Source organism: Erpetoichthys calabaricus, chromosome 4 (assembly GCF_900747795.2).
Source record: "Erpetoichthys calabaricus chromosome 4, fErpCal1.3, whole genome shotgun sequence".
NCBI lineage: Eukaryota > Metazoa > Chordata > Cladistia > Polypteriformes > Polypteridae > Erpetoichthys > Erpetoichthys calabaricus.
Genome location: NC_041397.2, coordinates 40,010,650 through 40,030,741, shown reverse-complemented (window position 1 = coordinate 40,030,741; position 20,092 = coordinate 40,010,650). Strand labels below are relative to the sequence as shown.

General features: G+C 37.3%; 2 protein-coding genes across 4 annotated transcripts in view; one reads left to right on the top strand and one right to left on the bottom strand.

Annotated features, from left to right (window-relative positions):
- slc6a7 (solute carrier family 6 member 7) overlaps positions 1-20,092 on the top strand; it is a 666,512-nt gene that overhangs the window by 114,019 nt on the left and 532,401 nt on the right. The window lies entirely within an intron of this gene.
- The window catches only part of LOC114649956 (stromal interaction molecule 1-like), a 218,201-nt gene that overhangs the window by 49,069 nt on the left and 149,040 nt on the right, over positions 1-20,092 (bottom strand). For all 3 annotated transcript variants that reach the window (XM_051926480.1, XM_051926479.1, XM_028799351.2), the window contains exon 7: positions 4,274-4,451. In XM_051926480.1, the coding sequence (XP_051782440.1) occupies positions 4,274-4,451 (178 nt within the window). The remainder of the gene's footprint in view (positions 1-4,273; positions 4,452-20,092) is intronic.

Genomic DNA, 20,092 nt, shown 5'->3' with positions numbered 1-20,092 from the left:
CAGTTCCTGCCACTGAAAAACATCCCCACAGCATGATACTGCCACCACCATGCTTCACTGTAGGGATGGTATTGGCCTGGTGATGAGCGGTGCCTGGTTTTCTCCAAACGTGACGCCTGGCATTCACACCAAAGAGTTCAACCTTTGTCTCATCAGACCAGAGAATTTTCTTTTTTGTCATGGTCTGAGAGTCCTTCAGGTGCCTTTTGGCAAACTCCAGGCGGGCTGCCATGTGCCTTTTACTAAGGACTGGCTTCCGTCTGGCCACTCTACCATACAGGCCTGATTGGTGGATTACTGCGGAGATGGTTGTCCTTCTGGAAGGTTCTCCTCTCTCCACAGAGGACCTCTGGAGCTCTGACAGAGTGATCATCGGGTTCTTGTTCACCTCCCTGACTAAGGCCTTTCTCCCACAATCGCTCAGTTTAGATGGCCGGCCAGCTCTAGGAAGAGTCCTGGTGGTTTCGAACTTCTTCTGCTTATGGATGATGGAGACCACTGTGCTCATTGGGACCTTCAAAGCAGCAGAAATTTTTCTGTAACCTTCCCCAGATTTGTGCCTCGAGACAATCCTGTCTCGGGGGTCTACAGACAATTCCTTTGACTTCATGCTTGGTTTGTGCTCTGACATGAACTGTGAACTGTGGGACCTTATATAGACAGGTGAGTGCCTTTCCAAATCATGTCCAATCAACTGAATTTACCATAGGTGGACTCCAATTAAGCTGCAGAAACATCTCAAGGATGATCAGGGGAAACAGGATGCACCTGAGCTCAATTTTGAGCTTCATGGCAAAGGCTGTGAATACTTATGTACATGTGCTTTCTAAATTTTTTTATTTTTAATAAATTTGCAAAAATCTCAAGTAAACTTTTTTCATGTTGTCATTATGGGGTGTTGTGTGTAGAATTCTGAGGAAAAAAATGAATTTAATCCATTTTAGAATAAGGCTGCAACATAACAAAATGTGGAAAAAGTGATGCGCTGTGAATACTTTTCGGATGCACTGTATTTGTGAGTGACAAAAGTATGTGAACCTCTAAGATTAGAAGTTAGTTTGAAGGTGAAATTAGAGTCAGGTGTTTTCAATCAGGGCGGCACGGTGGCGCAGTGGGTAGCGCTGCTGCCTCGCAGTTGGGACATCTGGGGACCTGGGTTCGATTCCCGGGTCCTCCCTGCGTGGAGTTTGCATGTTCTCCCCGTGTCTGCATGGGTTTCCTCCGGGCGCTCCGGTTTCCTCCCACAGTCCAAAGACATGCAGGTTAGGTGGATTGGCGATTCTACATTGGCCCTAGTGTGTGCTTGGTGTGTGGGTGTGTTTGTGTGTGTGTCCTGCGGTGGGTTGGCACCCTGCCCAGGATTGGTTCCTGCCTTGTGCCCTGTGTTGGCTGGGATTGGCTCCAGCGGACCCCCGTGACCCTGTGTTCGGATTCAGCGGGTTGGTAAATGGATGGATGGATGGATGGATGTTTTCAATCAATGGGATGACAATCAGGTGTGAGTGGGCACCCTATGTTATTTAAAGAACAGGGATCTATCAAAGTCTGCTCTTCACAACACGTTTGTGGAAATGTATCATAGCACGAACAAAGGAGATTTCTGAGGACCTCAGAAAAAGAGTTGTTGATGCTCATCAAGCTGGAAAAGGTTACAAAATCATCTCTAAAGAGTTTGGACTCCACCAATTCACAGTCAGACAGATTGTGTGCAAATGGAGGAAATTCAAGAGCATTGTTACCCTCCCCAGGAGTGGTCGACCAACAAAGATCACTCCAAGAGCAAGGCGTGTAATAGTCGGCAAGGTCACAAAGGACCTCAGGGTAACTTCTAAGTAACTGAAGGCCTCTCACATTGGCTAATGTCCATGTTCATTAGTCCACCATCAGGAGAACACTGAACAACAATGGTGTGCATGGCAGGGTTGCAAGGAGAAAGCCAATGCTCTCCAAAAAAAAATTGCTGCTCGTCTGCAGTTTGCTAAAGATCATGTGGACAAACCAGAAGGCTATTGGAAGAATGTTTTGTGGACAGATGAGACCAAAATAGAACTTTTTGGTTTAAATGAAAAGTGTTATGTTTGGAGAAAGGAAAACCCTGAATTCCAGCATAAGAACCTTATCCCATCTGTGAAACATGGTGGTGGTAGTATCATGGTTTGGGCCTGTTTTGCTGCATCTGGGCCAGGATAGCTTGTCTTCATTGATGGAACAATGAATTCTGAATTATATCAGAGAATTCTAAAGGAAAATGTCAGGACATCTGTCCATGAACTGAATCTCAAGAGAAGGTGGGTCATGCAGCAAGTCAACAACCCTAAGCACACAAGTCGTTCTACCAAAGAATGGTTAAAGAAGAATAAAGTTGATGTTTTGGAATGGCCAAGTCAAAGTCCTGACCTTAATCCAATCGAAATGTTGTGGAAGGACCTGAAGCGAGCAGTTAATGTGAGGAAACCCACCAACATCCCAGAGTTGAAGCTGTTCTGTATGGAGGAATGGGCTAAAATCCTCCAAGCCGGTGTGCAGGACTGATCAACAGTTACCGGAAATGTTTAGTTGCAGTTATTGCTGCAAAGGGGGGTCACAGCAGCAAAGGCTCACATTCTTTTGCCACGCACAAATATGTAATATTCGATCTTTTTCCTTAATAAATAAATGACCAAGTATAATATTTTTGTCTCATTTGTTTAACTGGTTTCTCTTTATCTATTTTTAGGACTTGAGTGAAAATCTAGTGATGTTTTAGGTCATATTTATGCAGAAATACAGAAAATTGTAAAGGGTTCACAAACTTTCAAGCACTACTGTACTACTAGAACCATGTCCTGTGGTCTGATGAGACCAAGACAAACTTATTTGGGGAGATAGCAGGCTATGGAGAGCTCTCTGCAAGTATCAAATAGAGATGGCAGAAAAGAGAGAGAGAGAGAGAGAGAGAGAGACAGACAGAGAGACAGAGAGAGAGAGAGAGAGAGAGAGAGAGAGAGAGAGAGAGAGAGAGAGAGAGAGAGGGGGAGGGAGAGAGAGAGAGAGAGACGCCCAGGAGTGTGGTCAAGTCTACTGGTGGTGAGCACAGAAGATGTGAGACCATCAATCAGAAGGGGAACTATGGGCTGAAGGATTTGTAGGCAACACGGCATACGTATGCAGTGACTGGTGCAAATATGGAGCCACAACTATTATGTCTGGCAAGAGGTGATTTAGGTGACAGGGCTCCAATATTAGACTGTGGTGTGTTGTTGGGAAGATTGCTACTCTGAGGAAAGTACTTTGGATACCTGTTTTTCCAAATGTTTTTAACTGTGTTTTATTTATTTATTGAATATTTATTATTCTTCTGATGACTCTATGTTTACAAATGATTGATTTATTGACCTGCCTAATTTCTACAATTACACCTGTTTTTAAAAAATTGCACTTTTTGGGAGCATGTTTTCTCACTTGAGCCAGTTCATCATTGGTTGCGAGCTTCTAGATGTCCCAAAAACAGTTGGCATCAGAACATTCAAAAATAAATAAATGGATCAGCATACTTTTGTATTATATCACATTGCTAGCAGATAATTTATAATAAGGTACAGACAACAATGCCACCAAATGCTAACTGGCAGCTATATGTACCTGTGCATGTACTCACAATATATCAGTTTTAATAAAATTTGGAACATCTAAAATATTTATCAGGAATATAGCGAATAAAAAAAGATGTTTGAGTTGTTCTTATCAATGCCAATCCATTTAAGACACAGTAAATGTGGAAATTTAAAATATTAACTGGTTTAAATTTCCAACTGGAGCAGAATGAATACAAGAACGGAAAAAGATTAAAGTTTCAATTAAGAGTAATAATGTGGTTCTACTTAATAGCTGAAATAAACACTGAATGAATACGTAACCAGTCAGTCCTCAACAAAACACTGCTATTAAGTATTTTGGTGAACTGAATTCCCCTGCTTAATGTAGTGTGATCCTTTTGTCGCAAATACCTGGGCAGCCAGACACTTTAACAAATAGAAAGATGTACAAAGCTAATATTAAACAAACATTCTACAAACAATAAAAATTAGGTTGACTACTAGAACAAATGCAAAAATCATCCTTCAAAAATCGCCATTTACATAGTCATTAACGTTATAATGTGTCACATTTATGGCAGAACAATTTGTAAAAATAGGAAATTATTTATATAAAAATAAATATTTTGACACTTTTTTTTTTGTAAGATTTGTATCTTATAATCTAACACAGTCCTATCCAGACAGAACAAACTCACCTGTTCAAGCTCCTCTTCTGCATACTTTTGTCGACTGAGTTCATTTTCAGTCCCCTCTCTCAGCTCTTTTAATCTTTGGGCTTCCTGTTTGGCTGAGTTAATTTCATCTCTTAGTTTCTGCTCCAAAGTTACCTTCTCCACCTCAACTGTACGATGCTCCTCTTGCGCAATTTGTAATCTGTACATAATAATCGGGTTGAAATGGCAAACATCAAAGATTCAGTAACATATAATACCAGTGTTAATCACAAATTCTGTAAATAAAGATGTCTGTTTAAAATGACAACATATGTAATTTGCACTATCCTCCATTTTCTAAAAAGGCATAATAGTTTCAAAAGGCCACAATTTTACAAATCATTTGCTTATTATTAAGCGCACTTTCACTTGCAAGATCCTTATGCTAAATAATAATTACAAACGCGAAAATGTGAAACAAAAAATATTCTGCTACATTAAAAGCAGGGAAATATCATACAGTATACACATAAATACACACATATGTGGTTTTAAGCCAACTGTTAGCTGATTTAGAAGAAGGGTCTGTAAGCTAAAAAGTTTCATTCAGACAGATGATATTCAGAAATAGGTTTCAAGTTTCTTCCAGTTAATCTAAACAATGGTAGAATCATGAAAGAGCTTCTCTAGTATTCCTTGTGTTCATATTCTACACATAAGCATCCTCACCCGTTTCATAAGGTTTCCCACTGATGAAAACTAATAAAGATATAAAGAAAAAATGATAAAAGAACATTTTATATGCCATTGTAGCACTTACATTTGCAGCTAGCAATAAAGTTTATGTGCTTCCTTAAGACTGATGTGCCTTTTTAGCTGGAACAACTTGTGTGTTGTATTGACATGAGAATCGGCTTTTGAATGGGCAAATGCCCGTCTTGCAGTTAATGTGCGAGAGTCCGCACCAATAGAAAACAGCACAGCAGGTGCATTCACAATGGAATACCATGATGCATAGGCACCTGCTCCTGGTCAGTATATACAAATTAATGTAACTGCAAGGTCATTATTCATTTCTCACTAAAAATATGAACCATAAGTTTAAATGCTGCATGTCTATCCATTTCATGCAAGGAACTTAATAACTCATATACAACAAACATGAAAACACTTTAAAAACAATGTAACAATAAACTAGGATCACTAGGAAAACGTACATCAAATAAGTTATAAAATTACAACAAAGTTAACCACGTTTATTCTATATTACAATATACTGACATCTGTCAAAATGGAGTGAGCTAACATTACATATAAAAAAAAACAGGTTACCTGAAATTGTTAGCATACTGGCTTAAGAAAGTTAAAAGAACTAGTAATTTAGTAATTATAAAAACTCCTACTTTGAAACGTTACAGTCTTTGTCCAGTTTTGTTGAATTTATTATGTAGTGCTTTTTAATATTTCTTACATTGCAAAAATCATTTACTAAAGGTACAAATACAAGGGAGCTGCGCGAGTTAAGAAACTGATTTTTTTTACATTGCTGTGCTCTCCATTTATTTCATTTTTAAAACTTATACTGTTATAGTTTTTGACACCTGTCCTTGTTAGCACACCAACACTGATAAAAATACTCCAAACTGACAGTTCATCCAGAGTTTTGATACGACTTTATGTGCATCAGCATGTCCAAATGTTCTGCCTCAAGGCGGTTATGAGATTTTGTCTTGATGGAATTCATGAGACTGAAACCGCATTCACAATCGGCACTCAACACTTGAAACATTGCACAGATAAAAGTGAGGCAAGCCAGCATCGCAAATTCTTCTTCTTTGAGTACATATTGAACTATATCAGCAAATGTCCGGAGCAGCCTGGTTTTGAGTTTTCAGACAAGACAAATCGAAAATTGAGATACTGCATCATCACTGCCTTTGACAGCTCATTCAGCTCAGTTGACTAGGGAAGGAAATAACAGTACCTTTCAACCAACTTCGTGATTTCTGTTTCTCCACTACCAAAGTTAGCTGTGTTGGAAATAACAGTGCTTTTGAATAACCTCCGGTTTATCAATTCATTTTCTGGAAAGCGAGCCTCCATGTCTAAACAGATGTGTTCAACAAACCGGACAATAGGTACCATATTGACTTCCTTATCACGATTCATAAAGGCTTTTGCTTCCTCAATCCAGTGCACATTCTCTCTCAAGTACTGAGCATGCAAGTTTAATATTCTCGCCTTCACAAACTGAAATGTTACAATTGGTGTCAAGTTGTTTCGCTGTAATAATCTGCTCAACTCACCTAATTCACCAACCACGTCGTCAAATATTATTAGTGCAGCTCAAATCTGAGGTTTGGCCAGCTGCTTAACACTAGAATTACTGAAGCCTACAAAAAAAATCGTAATCCCAGTCCACCTTAAATCCCTTTGCGCCTCTCCGTCAGCATCTTTTGTGTTGTAAATGTGTCGATCAGCACAAGCAGCCTGCTATCCCATCCTCCTGCACACCGCCGCAGCTCCATTCACAAAGAAGGAGCTCAGTGTTTATCTTGGAGTGAAGTGCCTAGAGTTGTATACGGTGAATAATATATTGTCATATGGAATACATACATTTCATGTGTGTTCCGTGTCTACAACAATCTATGTAAACACATCGTTAAAAAAGAAATTTTTTCATGTTTTAGTAATAATAGACAAAATGCAGACAAAGCGTATAATGTGTGAAGCCTGAAGTCCAAATGTAAAATAAATACTTTCACAAAAGGTACAAGTATAACAAAACAAGTGCGCTTTTATTTAAGAACATAACAGAAGAAAAAGAAAGCAGGTTAGGGTAGGCTATTGATACGATAGCTTGCGTGGTACAATGGTAAGAACTGCTGACTCGTAATCAAATGGTGACCGGTTCGATACTGGCCGCCTCCCACATTTACCGTTTTGCCTCACAGGTGGCGCAGTGGTAGTGCTGCTGCTTTGCAGTAAGGAGATTGTGGGTTCGCTTCCCGGGTCCTCCCTGTGTGGAGAGCGCTGTTTTTCTGCAGTATTTGCTGATTGGATCATTACATTGTTCGACCGGCTTCTTTCAGTATTCGATCAAAACGGGAATATTTGTCATAAAAGCTTTTAGTGCAAATGCCTAGAAAGCCATTGCACTTCATTCAGTGGCCGAAATGAAACCGAATCATTCACTAGAACTGCCACCAGTTCTGTGAATTCTGCTTGTTTCACAGATGCTACTGCGAACAGTGTATACAATGTTTAGCAGGTCATCTCAATGTCCTGCATTAACTGAAAATGCTTGCAGGCATCATCAATAGCAAGGTCTTCCCTGGAAGTAACACAGTGTTGTTCAGACAAGTGTGGAATCTCACAACGAAGTTCACAGGCCACACCATTCTCCCTACTGAGCATGACTGGCACTTCATCGGAGGTAAACATAACCATCTTTTGCATGTCTACTGCATTGTCCAAATATAACTTTTTGATGGCTTTGACAATTGATCTGCTATCACATGGCATCAGCTGCACGATCCCCGCAAATACTGTATCAAAATTGACATCACCATCACGACGGAATTTAGCGTACAAAATTAACATTTTTATCACAGATATCTCAGTGTTTCGTCAACAATGAGAGTATGAAACCTGGCGCTGCAGAGATCGCTCATGATTTCCTGCTGGAGAATATCATTTATGCATTTTACAAATTCGAAAGCATAATTCTTGCTACGCCAACTGTTTGGAATGGTCACATATTTTGCCACATGTTCATGCAACTCTTGCACTGCTAACATCGACATGTTCATCCGAATGGCCGTCAAGACGCCATCAAACAAAACTTTTGCCCTATCAGCTTTCGCAGTTTCCGCTGACACAGCTCCTAGCTTCTTCAGTTTTGTTTAAAAATCGACGCAGACCTCCAGATGTCTGACAACGCATCTTAAAAACTGCATCCATGTGACCTTTCTGAGATACAGTAGGTGACGCTTCAAATAGTCCATCTTCCAATTGTCCCATTGTTTGCCTGTGCTAAATTCTCCACGCATGTGGCTTTCTTGGCACAAATCTGCAGACGATACTGTTGCTGTCATTTCCATAAAGGAAGATTTCGCCAAGTGTTGTCATCAGCTTTTTTGCTGGTGTCGGCATTTCCGTCTCAACGAAATCGCAAAGCCATTCCAGTTTAAATTTAGACACACATTTTTTTTTTTTTTTTTTACAGAATTACCCTGCATTCTCTCAATTCTTGAGTTGCGCTTTGACACTTTTATGTCCAGAATAAAAACGATCATTTAAGTGCACATGTAAGTTATACAGCTGTTGAACATACACGGTGCACACCATACAAACATGTTACACGTACGTGCATGTCTTACTGAAATGTGATTGACATGCTACAGCATTGACGCACGCAGGGTTACAGCTGTGTTAGCCCGACACTGCTCGAGGTCTTCCTGGTGTGTGCAGCCGATGCAGCCTGCAACCCAACAACCTTAGGCCTACATTTCAGAGTGGACTTTGGCCAACACCCTCAAAACACATGGTATTGCTTCACCCTATCCTGCAGTTGGAAATGCACTAGCCCAAACAAGTGACAGATGAGTACGATCTGTTACACACTGAGTCACTGACATGTAGGCTACAGATAAATTGACAGAATCGGGCACAGGGTGCAAATGTAGTTTAAATGACACACCATCAAATCTATTTCACGGTGACTTTTTTGCATAATTAAACAAATTGTCATTGATGAACAATAAAACATAAAACATTTTTTGCCAATGCAGAGGGTATATTGGCTCTGTCTCTTGGCATGTCAAGAAAACCGGGACTTCATGAAGTGTGGTATGCCTCACCTGGGGAGGCAAAATGGGGTGGGAATAGACAGAAAGGGAGCAATTCTATTCCTTATTCATCCTTTCTACCCCAATAACTGTTAAGTGTTAACAAAACAATAGGCCTCGCAGCCATAACACCTGGCAATAATATGAACTCTAGATCAAAGCTATCACATGTAACAATGTACTACCTTCTTAAGACTACAAAATGTCAACAAACGTTTAGAAGCAATTTCTTTATGACCAAACAGTGAACTTAAGAGCTGGAATGTCAAACATCTCAACCATGAATTACAGAGAAAGGAAGTATTCTCTAACTTAACACATTTAAAGGCCAAGATAGTATTTTTTACAGAAGACTCAAGTAAGAAAGAAATTTTTCACTCCAGCTGTACGAAAAAACTAGGGGTGCGGAATCTTAATACATAGAACTATTCCATTTTTAGTGTCAGATGTAATATCTGATCCTGAAGGTCGATATGTCATGGTGGTGGGCAATTTATTTAATACTAAAGTGATTCTGATTAATACACTCATGGCCGAAATAATCAGCACCCCTGGAATTTTCCCAGAAAATGCACCATTTCTCCCAGAAAATTATTTCAATTACAAATGTTTTTTGTATATACACGTTTATTTCCTTTATGTGCATTGGAACAACACAAAAAAACAGAAAAAAAGCCAAATCTGACATCATGTCACACAGAACACAAAAATGGGACGGACAAAATTATTGGCACCCTTTCAAAATTGTGGGTAAATCGTTTTATTTCAAGCATATGATGCTCGTTTGAACTCACCTGTGGCAAGAAACAGGTGCTGGCAATATAGCAATCACACCTGAAGCCAGTTAAAATGGAGAAAAGTTGACTCAACCTTTCTGTTGTGTGTCTGAGTGTGCCAGAGTGTGCCACACTAAGCATGGTGAACAGAAAGAAGAGCAGAGAATTGTCTGAGGACTTGAGAACAAAAATTGTGGAAAAATATCAACAATCTCAAGGCTACAAGTCCATCTCCAGAGATCTTCATGTTCCTTTGTCCACTGTGCGCAACATAATCAAGAAGTTCACAACACATGGCACTGTAGCTAATCTCCCTGGATGTAGACAGAAGAGAAAAATTGATAAAAGACTGCAACGAAGGATAGTCCGAATGGTGGATAAACAACCCCAATCAACTTCAAAACATATTCAAGCTGTTCTGCAGACTCAGGGTGCAACAGTGTCAGTGACAGAACTATCCGTCGACATCTGAATGAAATGAAACGCTATGGCAGGAGAGCCAGGAGGACCTCACTGCTGACACAGAAACATAAAAAAAACAGACTGGAGTTTGCCAAAATGTACTTGAGGAAGCCAAAATCCTTCTGGCCGAACGTCTTGTGGACAGATGAGACCAAGGTAGAGCTTTTTGGTAAAGCTCATCATTCTACTGTTTACAGAAAACGAAATGAGGCCTACGAAGAAAAGAACACAGTACCGACAGTCAAACATGGTGGAGGTTCTAAGAAGTTTTGGGGATGTTTTGCTGCCTCTAGCACTGGATGCCTTGACTGTGTGCAAGGCATCTTGAAATCTGAAGACTACCAAAAGATATTGGGGCGCAATGTAGGGCCCAGTGTCAGAAAGCTGGGTCTGCGTCAGAGGTCATGAGTGTTCCAGCAGGACAATGACCCCAAACATACCTCTAAAAGCACTCAGAAATGGTTGAAGACAAAGCGCTGAAGAGTTCTGAAGTGGCCAGCAATGAATCCGGATCTAAATCCAATTGAACACTTATGGAAAGATCTCAAAATTGCTGTTGGGAGAAGGCGCCCTTCAAATCTGAGAAACCTTGAGCAGTTTGCAAAAGAAGAGTGGTCGGAAATTTCAGTTGAGAGGTGTAACAAGCTTGTTGATGGTTATAGGAAGCGCTTGATTTCAGTTATTTTTTCCAAAGGGCATGCAACCAAATATTAAGTAGAGGGTGTCAATAATTTTGTCCAGCCCGGTTTTTGAGTTGTGTGTGAAATGATGTCAGAATTGGCTTTTTTTCTCTGTTTTTTTGTGTTGTTCCAATGCACATAAAGGAAATAAACGTGTATACCAAAACATTTGTAATTGCAACAATTTTCTGGGAGAAATGGTGCATTTTCAAGGAAAATTCCAGGGGTGCCAATAATTTCGGCCATGACTGAATCTATCCACCTAACATGGATGATATAGTTTTCCTCCAAAATGTATTCACATCTATTGCTAATGTGAACAATCATAAAATTCTAAGGGCTGGATACTTTGTGTTTTAAATCCAGACCTGGCTAAGTCTTCAGCTACAGTGGCAATAACATCTAATACTGAAAAAATAATTACACAGTCTGCAATGGATCAGACCCATGGAGGTTTTTAATCCTAACCTAAAAGCATATTCCTACTTCTCACTAGTCCATCATTGTTACTCAAGAATTGATTATTTCTTCATAAACAATAATCCCCCCCCCCCCCCCATTATCAAATCTTAAGTATAATGCTATATTTTTTTTATATGTCCAACCACACCCCTCTGTTCTTGGAGCTTAAATCACCGTGCCCTACACACTCATCTCGCAGCTGGCGTCATAGCCTCCTATCATTAGCTCATGAGAACTGTACAGAATTCATATCCAAACAAATTGATTATTTTCTAGAAGCAAATGCAACTTCAGAGATCACTGCAGGAATACTCTGGGAAACACTGAAAGGTACTTTTAAGAGGAGATTATTTCATATCTTTCTCACAAAAATAAATTAGAAATCATTAAGATATCTGAGTTAATCAGCAAAATTACCAGAATAGATTTAGAATACGACAGGTCTATAAAATAAGGCACTCTGTAGGAAAAGACAGGTTTTGCAATCATAATTTAATCTTTTGACTACTAAAAAAAAAAAGTTCATCTTTACATTGCGAGAGAAGGCCAATAAGATTTTAGTCTAACAAATCCACAAGCATGAGGACTGCAATGCAATAACAGCAATTACCAAAACAGATGTAGATAAAATCATTGACCATAAAAATATACCCCACACATTTAGAGAGTACTGTATATTCCTTCTATTACAGTCTAAAGAAGATAAGACACAACAAAATGAGTTTTTTGATTCATTACAGATTCTCTTAGTGCTGTGGAACTGGATAAATCTCTAAAACTCAGAATTACTAGATACTATAAACTCACTGCCCAGTTGAATTTTATAAAAAAAAAAAAAAACTTTCTGAAGTTAGGGACACTATTATTAGTATTATTAACACTAGAATCCCTGAAGCCTACGAAAATATTCATTATGCCAGGGCACCTTAAATTCCCTCGCACCTCATCAGCGTCTTTGTTTTGCAAATGTGTCAGTCAGCACAAGTAGCCTGCTATCCCATCCCCCACAGAGGCAGCTGAAATCAAGTCAGTTGCAAAATTCTCAGAGCTGAAGTCTTTATCTGGGAATAAGCTGTCTGGAATTGTATAGGGTAAATAATATTGTTATTTGGAATATATACATTTAATGTGTGTTCCGTGTCTACAATGATCTGTGTAAATGTAGGATGACAGGAAATAAGAGGCAAGAAATGCTGAACACAACTAAAACAAACTTTTTTCATGTTATAGTAATAATTGACAAACGTGGAGTATATAATGTGTGAAGACTGAAGTCCAAATATCTAATAAACACTTTCATAAAAGGTGTAACAAAACAACTGCACATTTATTGAAGAATATAACCGAAGAAAAAGACAATGTTACTTTTCACTCGTCTGTTTCAAGATGGCATTATTATATTCAATGAATACCATACAGTATTAAGCTTTATGTGATGGGTGTAACAGAGCAAGATGCAAAGGGCAGGAAGATATGGAAAAAGATGATCCGCTGCAGCAACCCCTAACGGAAGTTAGGAACATACAATTGGAACTTACAACAATAGTATTAGGGTGTTGTACCATGTTAGCCATTATGAATGTAGAGAAAAGCCAAGCAAAATGACACCTTTTATTGGCTAACTAAAAAGATTACAATATGCAAGCTTTCAAGGCAACTCACATCTTGCCTGAAGAAGGGGCCTGAGTTGCCTTGAAAGCTTGCATATTGTAATCTTTTTAGTTAGCCAATAAAAGGTGTCATTTTGCTTGGCTTTTCTCTACGAACATACAACAAAAAAGTTAACTTAGGTATAAAATATTCATACTTATTTACAGTATAATGTACTATTTAAAATGGTGTAATCATTTTAGAATATCTGTTCAGGAATAGATCACTGTGAAACAATCTGTCTCTAAGAAAGTACATGGTAAACTGAAACAAATGTTCTGTACTGAATGCAACAAGATACAGACTTTATTGTACATCTTTCAAACTTATTCAGGAAACAATGGATTCAATCACAAGTCCGACAACAGCAGAGCCTTGTATGACTAACAACAGAGGACTGAAGAACACAAAGTGTTGTCTTACATAAAGGTCACTTAAATCTGGTTATCAGTGTAGCTTTTCTATGTAATCAGGGGATTAAGGGTTAGCAGGCTAGGCTGCCTCTACACCATGAAGCAGCAGACACTTGATACTTGCTGGCTCTGCAACCTTTCTATATAAAGACAGGCAAAGTCCTTGTAAAGTGGAACTGCAGCCTACTTCAATGGCACTTGTGTCATAAAAAAGGTTTCTTCAACATGCTCCTCTACATATAGTCATAAAAATGTTTTAAAAATTCCATAAACACCAGAATGTGTGACTGGAGGCAGACAAGGAAAATAATAACACAATATGCATGTTTTGATTTCCATGTGATTACTAAAAGGATAAAAAAGTTTCACATTTTATAAGCAGTACACAATATTAACCTGTAAGCAAAGGGCTGTTAACATTGGAAAATGTTTCATAAGCAACATTTATGACTTCATAATTGTATGCCATTTGTGCTCTTTATTTGTGCAGAAGTTTTTGTTTCTATAACAAAACATATAAGATGAAAACATTTTATAAATTATTTTGTGTTTAATAATTTTACTAATTTAGATAATTTCTAGTGATTTGTTTTAAATTTTACATATTATAGTCTTTTTCTGATGATCAGAGTCAAAACATTCAATTAAATCCACTTTCATTCAATGTTATAAAACAATAAAAACATGAAAAAGTCATTGGGGTGAATACTTTTTATAGGCAGAGGAGAGTAAAATCATAAGTCTAATTTTATGTCAAGGTATGGTCAGTCTTATGGGTATTTATGTTTTTGGTTATTAAATATTTTAAAACTTCCACAAAATTCAAGGGAGCCTGATTTCTAAATATTTTTCAACATTGAAAAGCAGAACTGCACTGTATTCTCTCTTCCCACTAGAGGTGGGCAGTATGACCAAAATTCTATCACGGTATTTTTCTAAATTCTGCCGGTTTCACGGTATTAGACGCTATTTTTTTCCCCATGCATGAGTGGATGTTAACCACATTTTCCACTGCAATTACTGCAGTAGACTGGCTAAGAATAACCTATTAGACTGTTATGAGAATTGTACATCGTACAAAAAGACATTTTAATGTGCACACAAGTATTAATACAGGTTTGCATGGCCCCATAAAGTGATAGTTTTCAAGGGGGTGGCACTAAAGAGAAGGAATCACATTGCATGACAGATGCAGTCATAATATAGAACCTTTTAATTGAACAAATTTTGCAAAAGCTTAAACTATGATTTTGACAGCATATTTTCAACCATCCAAAGAGGCATTTAGACAGTAAAATATCCAGAGGTGTTTGTCAAAAGTTGGATTGCACTGAACACGTCTTAGAAAAGGAATAAATAGTAAATATTTTTTGTAAACTAACTACACTTTGTTAATGTTAACAATCTCTGTCCACTGACACGTTAAAGTGACTTTTTAAACAATTTTACCATCATTAAACTGCATAATATTTAAACTAATAAATAATAACAATAAAATACATAATAGTATTACTGATAGTTGCACCATTACTTCAAGGCTTCAAGCCCAGGTGCATTACACAGTACTCACCAAATTAAAATAAAATAAAACAAGTGCAATCTTGGTGATGACATCTTACCAACTGTACCATCATTTAGGCAAACTGCATTAATATGGACCTTGCTTCAAGCTAAGCTATATACATAAATAATAAAAACTGCAACTTGCATTTATAATGCTGCTTGTGGTATAGCCCTATGGAAGCGCATTAGGGCCACTGTGAAGAAAAAAAAATATGGACACGGAAGAAAAAAACAAACTATATGTCGAGAATAAATTCGACATGTTGACTATGTCAAGATTAAAGTCGACATTTCGACTTTATTCTCATAGTTTATTTTATAATTAAAGTAGAATGTTGTAAACTAAACTTCATCCTAAAATCAATGTTTAATTTACTAGATTTTCTCAAACCCCGTCACAAGTTAATGCAGCACATCAAATACTTTGTGTTAAGTGTTCCCCGACCCAGTCGTTAATCATTATGCTTTTTCTTTCTCCACATTACCAATCATCACACGATAAACGTCTTTGTGAAATTAAAACTAGTTATTATCTTAGCCAACAGAGTGTTCAGAACTTTAAAAATATCTTCGTTATACATCGCAGGATGAATACAAGCAAAACATACACTAGCAAGTACAAAAACAAGTACAACTTGGCTTGCAGTATTATCCAGTAGTATAGAAACAGTATTTACACATCTGACCTTTTAAAACTAAAGTATCTCCAGGCGACGGACGTGACTCCTTTTTTTCGGCAAAAGTTCTTCTGTTCATCATGTTCTACTTTACTTTTAGATCAGTTTTGGAATGCTCTCTGTCCATTTTCACCGCGCGGCATACCTATGCTACCGCCCACTATTTGGTGGTGTAGCAGTGAAAAAGAGCCCTAGTGCAACAAATCTGTGTTTAGCGGTGTAGCAGTGAAAAAGGTCCCCACTTGAACAGTTTCCCGCTGCGCCACGTTCCGAATGTCATTTAGGCAATTTAAACCGGTGTTGCGGTATAAGAAAAATCCATATCATAAAAAAAATAAAAAACGGTTTTCGATATGAACCGGTATACTGCCCAGCACTACTTCCCACACACACACACACTTAAAAAAAATGTAGAGTAAATGATAGTTTAAAACGTTTTCTTTGAATAAGTTATTATTAAGGCCCCGATCTGACTGTTAAATGTTTAAAGACATAATTAAAACATAATTATAATATGTTATAATTACTTAGATGATTGAAATATTTATATGTGAACTGATATTCTATTATACAGATATGTGGTTTCTTGAGAGCAATAAAAAATATGGAGAAATACAAGATATGCTCAACAGGCAAATATAAACAAAAATTCCCAACCCTGCTTAGTCCAATTCATGGAAATGATGAGCTAAAGACACACTAAACAAAACTTGGCACAAAGAAGGAACCAGTCCTCAACAGGTTGCCAATTTATCACAGGACAAACACACATACAACACAGCCACACTCACACTGGACCAATTTTAGAATTGTAAGTTAACCTAAGCCTGTATGTCTTTGGTATGTGTGAGGAAAACCAGAAAAAAAGCCCATTCAAACATGGGGAGAACACATATTGGATGGTCCAGATCTAATTATACAACTTTTAATGCAATGCAGGAAAACAATGCAAGACAAAAGAATTGTTCAAAATATCTTGTAATAAATGAAAATGGACTTACATTGAATTAATTCACTGATTTTCCATGTAATGTCCTACTTGTCCTCCATTCAGTTGTGAATTCTAATAATAAACTTAATAAGTTATAAACTTAATAAGTTATAGCATAATGAAAATTGCATAATTAGATCTGGACCACCCTGAAGAAGCTTAACACAGACAGCAATCAAATGAAAATTCAAACCAAAGTTGGTGGATTAGTGACGTAGCAGCACTAACAACTTTGAAAACCTTTTAGAGAAATAAATGAGAACGGTATTATGTTTAGTAAAATATATTTTCTTAAATTTGAATATATCACAAAAACATTTTTGTACAACTTTGATTTCTACATGTCTTCTGGAGGCTAACACTGAAATGGTGGAACACTAAATATCAAATCAGCATTAGTTAAGATGCAAAGCACACTGTGATATGTAGTCTCAATGTGTTTTTATATGAAAATACATGGATTAAATTAAATTTGGATCATCTCACCATCTTTATCTTTTATACTGTAACTTTTAATCCAATCCACCCAGATTTTAACTTGGCTACAGGAGCACAGCAAGTGCAGACTGAGCTTACAAAAAATTTGTTTTGACTTGACAGGAAACTATTCAGTTCATCAAGCTAGACTGTTACCTAACACAGAAGTTATCCCACTATTACTTCCAGATACTGATAAAGTTATCACACTTTCTGCTTTATATGAAGAAGGGTAACGCAGGTTCTGTCTTAAAAGTACATGATCCACTATTTAACTGAAAGAATCCTCTTGGACCAATTTTTTAATGATTTTGATAATTCTGGACACCTGGATCAGGGGTCTACACCTTATTTCTGCACAAAACTAAAGAGACTTATTTTTTTATAAGCATCACAATGAATTTATTTGCTTTTCTTCCACAGCTTTTAAAGTTGGTGTCTTTTGTAGCAGGGTGACCAGACCTGAACTGAGTACTCAAGATGTGGTCTTATTAGCACATTAGTCAGATTTATATTCATTGTTTTGCAGTATATTCAACAGAATTTACAAAATTTAGTAATCTAGCATTGTATTTCGAGTTTAAAATACCTACAGGATGAAAATGCCATATCAACATATATCTAACACATTGTGTTTATAGGTTACACCCTGAAGGTGGGCATCATTCATCCCGTTTTTTATAATGTTCTATGTGCCTGTTGTAGCATTTTGCACTCATCCACATTAAACTGCATGCATTTTTGAACTGCTCATATACATTTAAAGACTATACAAGTCAGTGGTCACTGACTTTTTTAAACATAATATTACCTTTTGAAATCAAAACAAATCAATTATCCAATGTCCCATTTATCTTCCCATTTTAATGTAGCTACAATAACAAAGCATCACTGTTCACTAAACTTTAATCAAGGTGCTACAAAGTGCCTGACAATTATGACATCAACAGTAACTGAGATGCCTGTTGCTGCATAACATGTGGAAGTGCTTTGTCTAATGTGTTAGGCCAGTGTTTCGTCATATTTCTCTACCCATCAAAAACACCTGCACTTCTGTTTTCCCTACTCTCTGATTACAGAACACTTACAGCACGCACAGTTTGTACCTTTTTGTTTTGTTATTGATTTTAGCAACAACTTCTGACAGTGGAATTTGAGGTGTTAATGCAGTATTTTTAAGGCATATGCATATTATTTTTCTATTCTGAACAGTAATTTGCTTTATGTAAATTGCTATTTTGAGTGTTTCTAATTTTGTACATCACTGCAACCAGAATCAAAATGACTTGTAAATGTTTTTGCATTAATCATTGTAATTTAACTCTTTTATATCTCTAGACTTTAAAGACTTTACAATTGTTTATTATTATTTATCAATTTTTTCAATTTATCTCATTTGTTGCAATTAATAAATACTGTTTCTATCTGTACCAATTCTTATATTGACATACTTCAAGAAGAAAACATAAATCAAAATTACAAAATATCATTTTTAAAATTGTCTTATCAGTATTAATTACAAGCATACCCATCAAGTCATTCATCTCTTATTTTTTTATTTGGATTTGTCACCCCTCATATAGTGGGGGAAATAATTATTTAATCCCCTGCAGAATTCGTAAGAAATGAAGTCTCTAATTTTTGTGGCAGTTTCATTTTAATGGAGAGTGACAGAATATCAACCAAAAATCCAGAAAAAACACATTACATAAAAGTTATAAATTGATTTGCATGTCATAAATATCTGATCCCCTACAACCCAGCCAGAATTCTGGCTCCCACAGATTGGCAATCAATCAATCAATTACAGATACTCCTAATCTCAACTCATTATGTGTATAAAGCACACCTGTCCACAGAATTTCTTCCATTCCAACCTCTCCACCACCATGGGCAAGACCAAAGAGCTTTCAAATGATGTTAGGGACAAGATTGCAGACCTGCACAAGGCTGGAATGGGCTACAAGACCATCAGCAAGAAGCTTGGTGAGAAGATGACCACTGTTGGTGGGATTATTTGGAAAAGGAAGTAATATAAAATGACCATTAATCACCCTCGGTCTGGAGGTCCATGCAAGATCTTGCCTCATGGTGTGAGGATGAACAGGTGAGGGATCAGCCCAAAACTACACGGGAGAAGCTTGTTAATGATCTAAAGGCAGTCACCAAGAACACCACTGGTAACACACTATGCCGCAATGGACTGAAATTTTGCAGCGCCCACAAGGTCCCCCTGCTCAAGAAGGCACATATACAGGCCCATCTTAAGTTTGCCAGTGAACATCTAAATGATTCAGAGAAGGCTTGGAAGAAAGTTCTATGGTCAGATGAAACCAAAATCGAGCTCTATGGCAGCAGCTCGACATGCCATGTTTGGCATATTCTCTTGAAACAACTATAGAATGATAATGGCAGAAAATGACTGGTTATTCATTTAAATACACAAAAAATAATTTTTGTGATCAGTTTACTTTTTGAAATTGAAATTAGTTTTAAGATCAAATTTATAAAAATATGACAAAAATACACAAGTATGTTTGGGTAATAAAGCAGAGATATAGGAAAAACTATAATATTCTACTAGAAATAACAGAAAATAGAGAAGTTAGTAATTCCTTCTTTCCCCTACCACCACTCCCTGAAGGGAACCCACAGGCTGGAATCCCCTGCTCCCTCCCATCAGGAACCAGGAAACCACAACTTAACTCAAAAAAACTTTATTAAAACCAATTAATCTGCCCTAAACAACATATAGCTGGCCAAATTTCCTTTGTGACAGAATCCTACTTTTAAAAGCTATTATCTGATGTGCCATTCATTCTTGAAACTGAAGCCTGTAAAAGCAATACATTATATAACA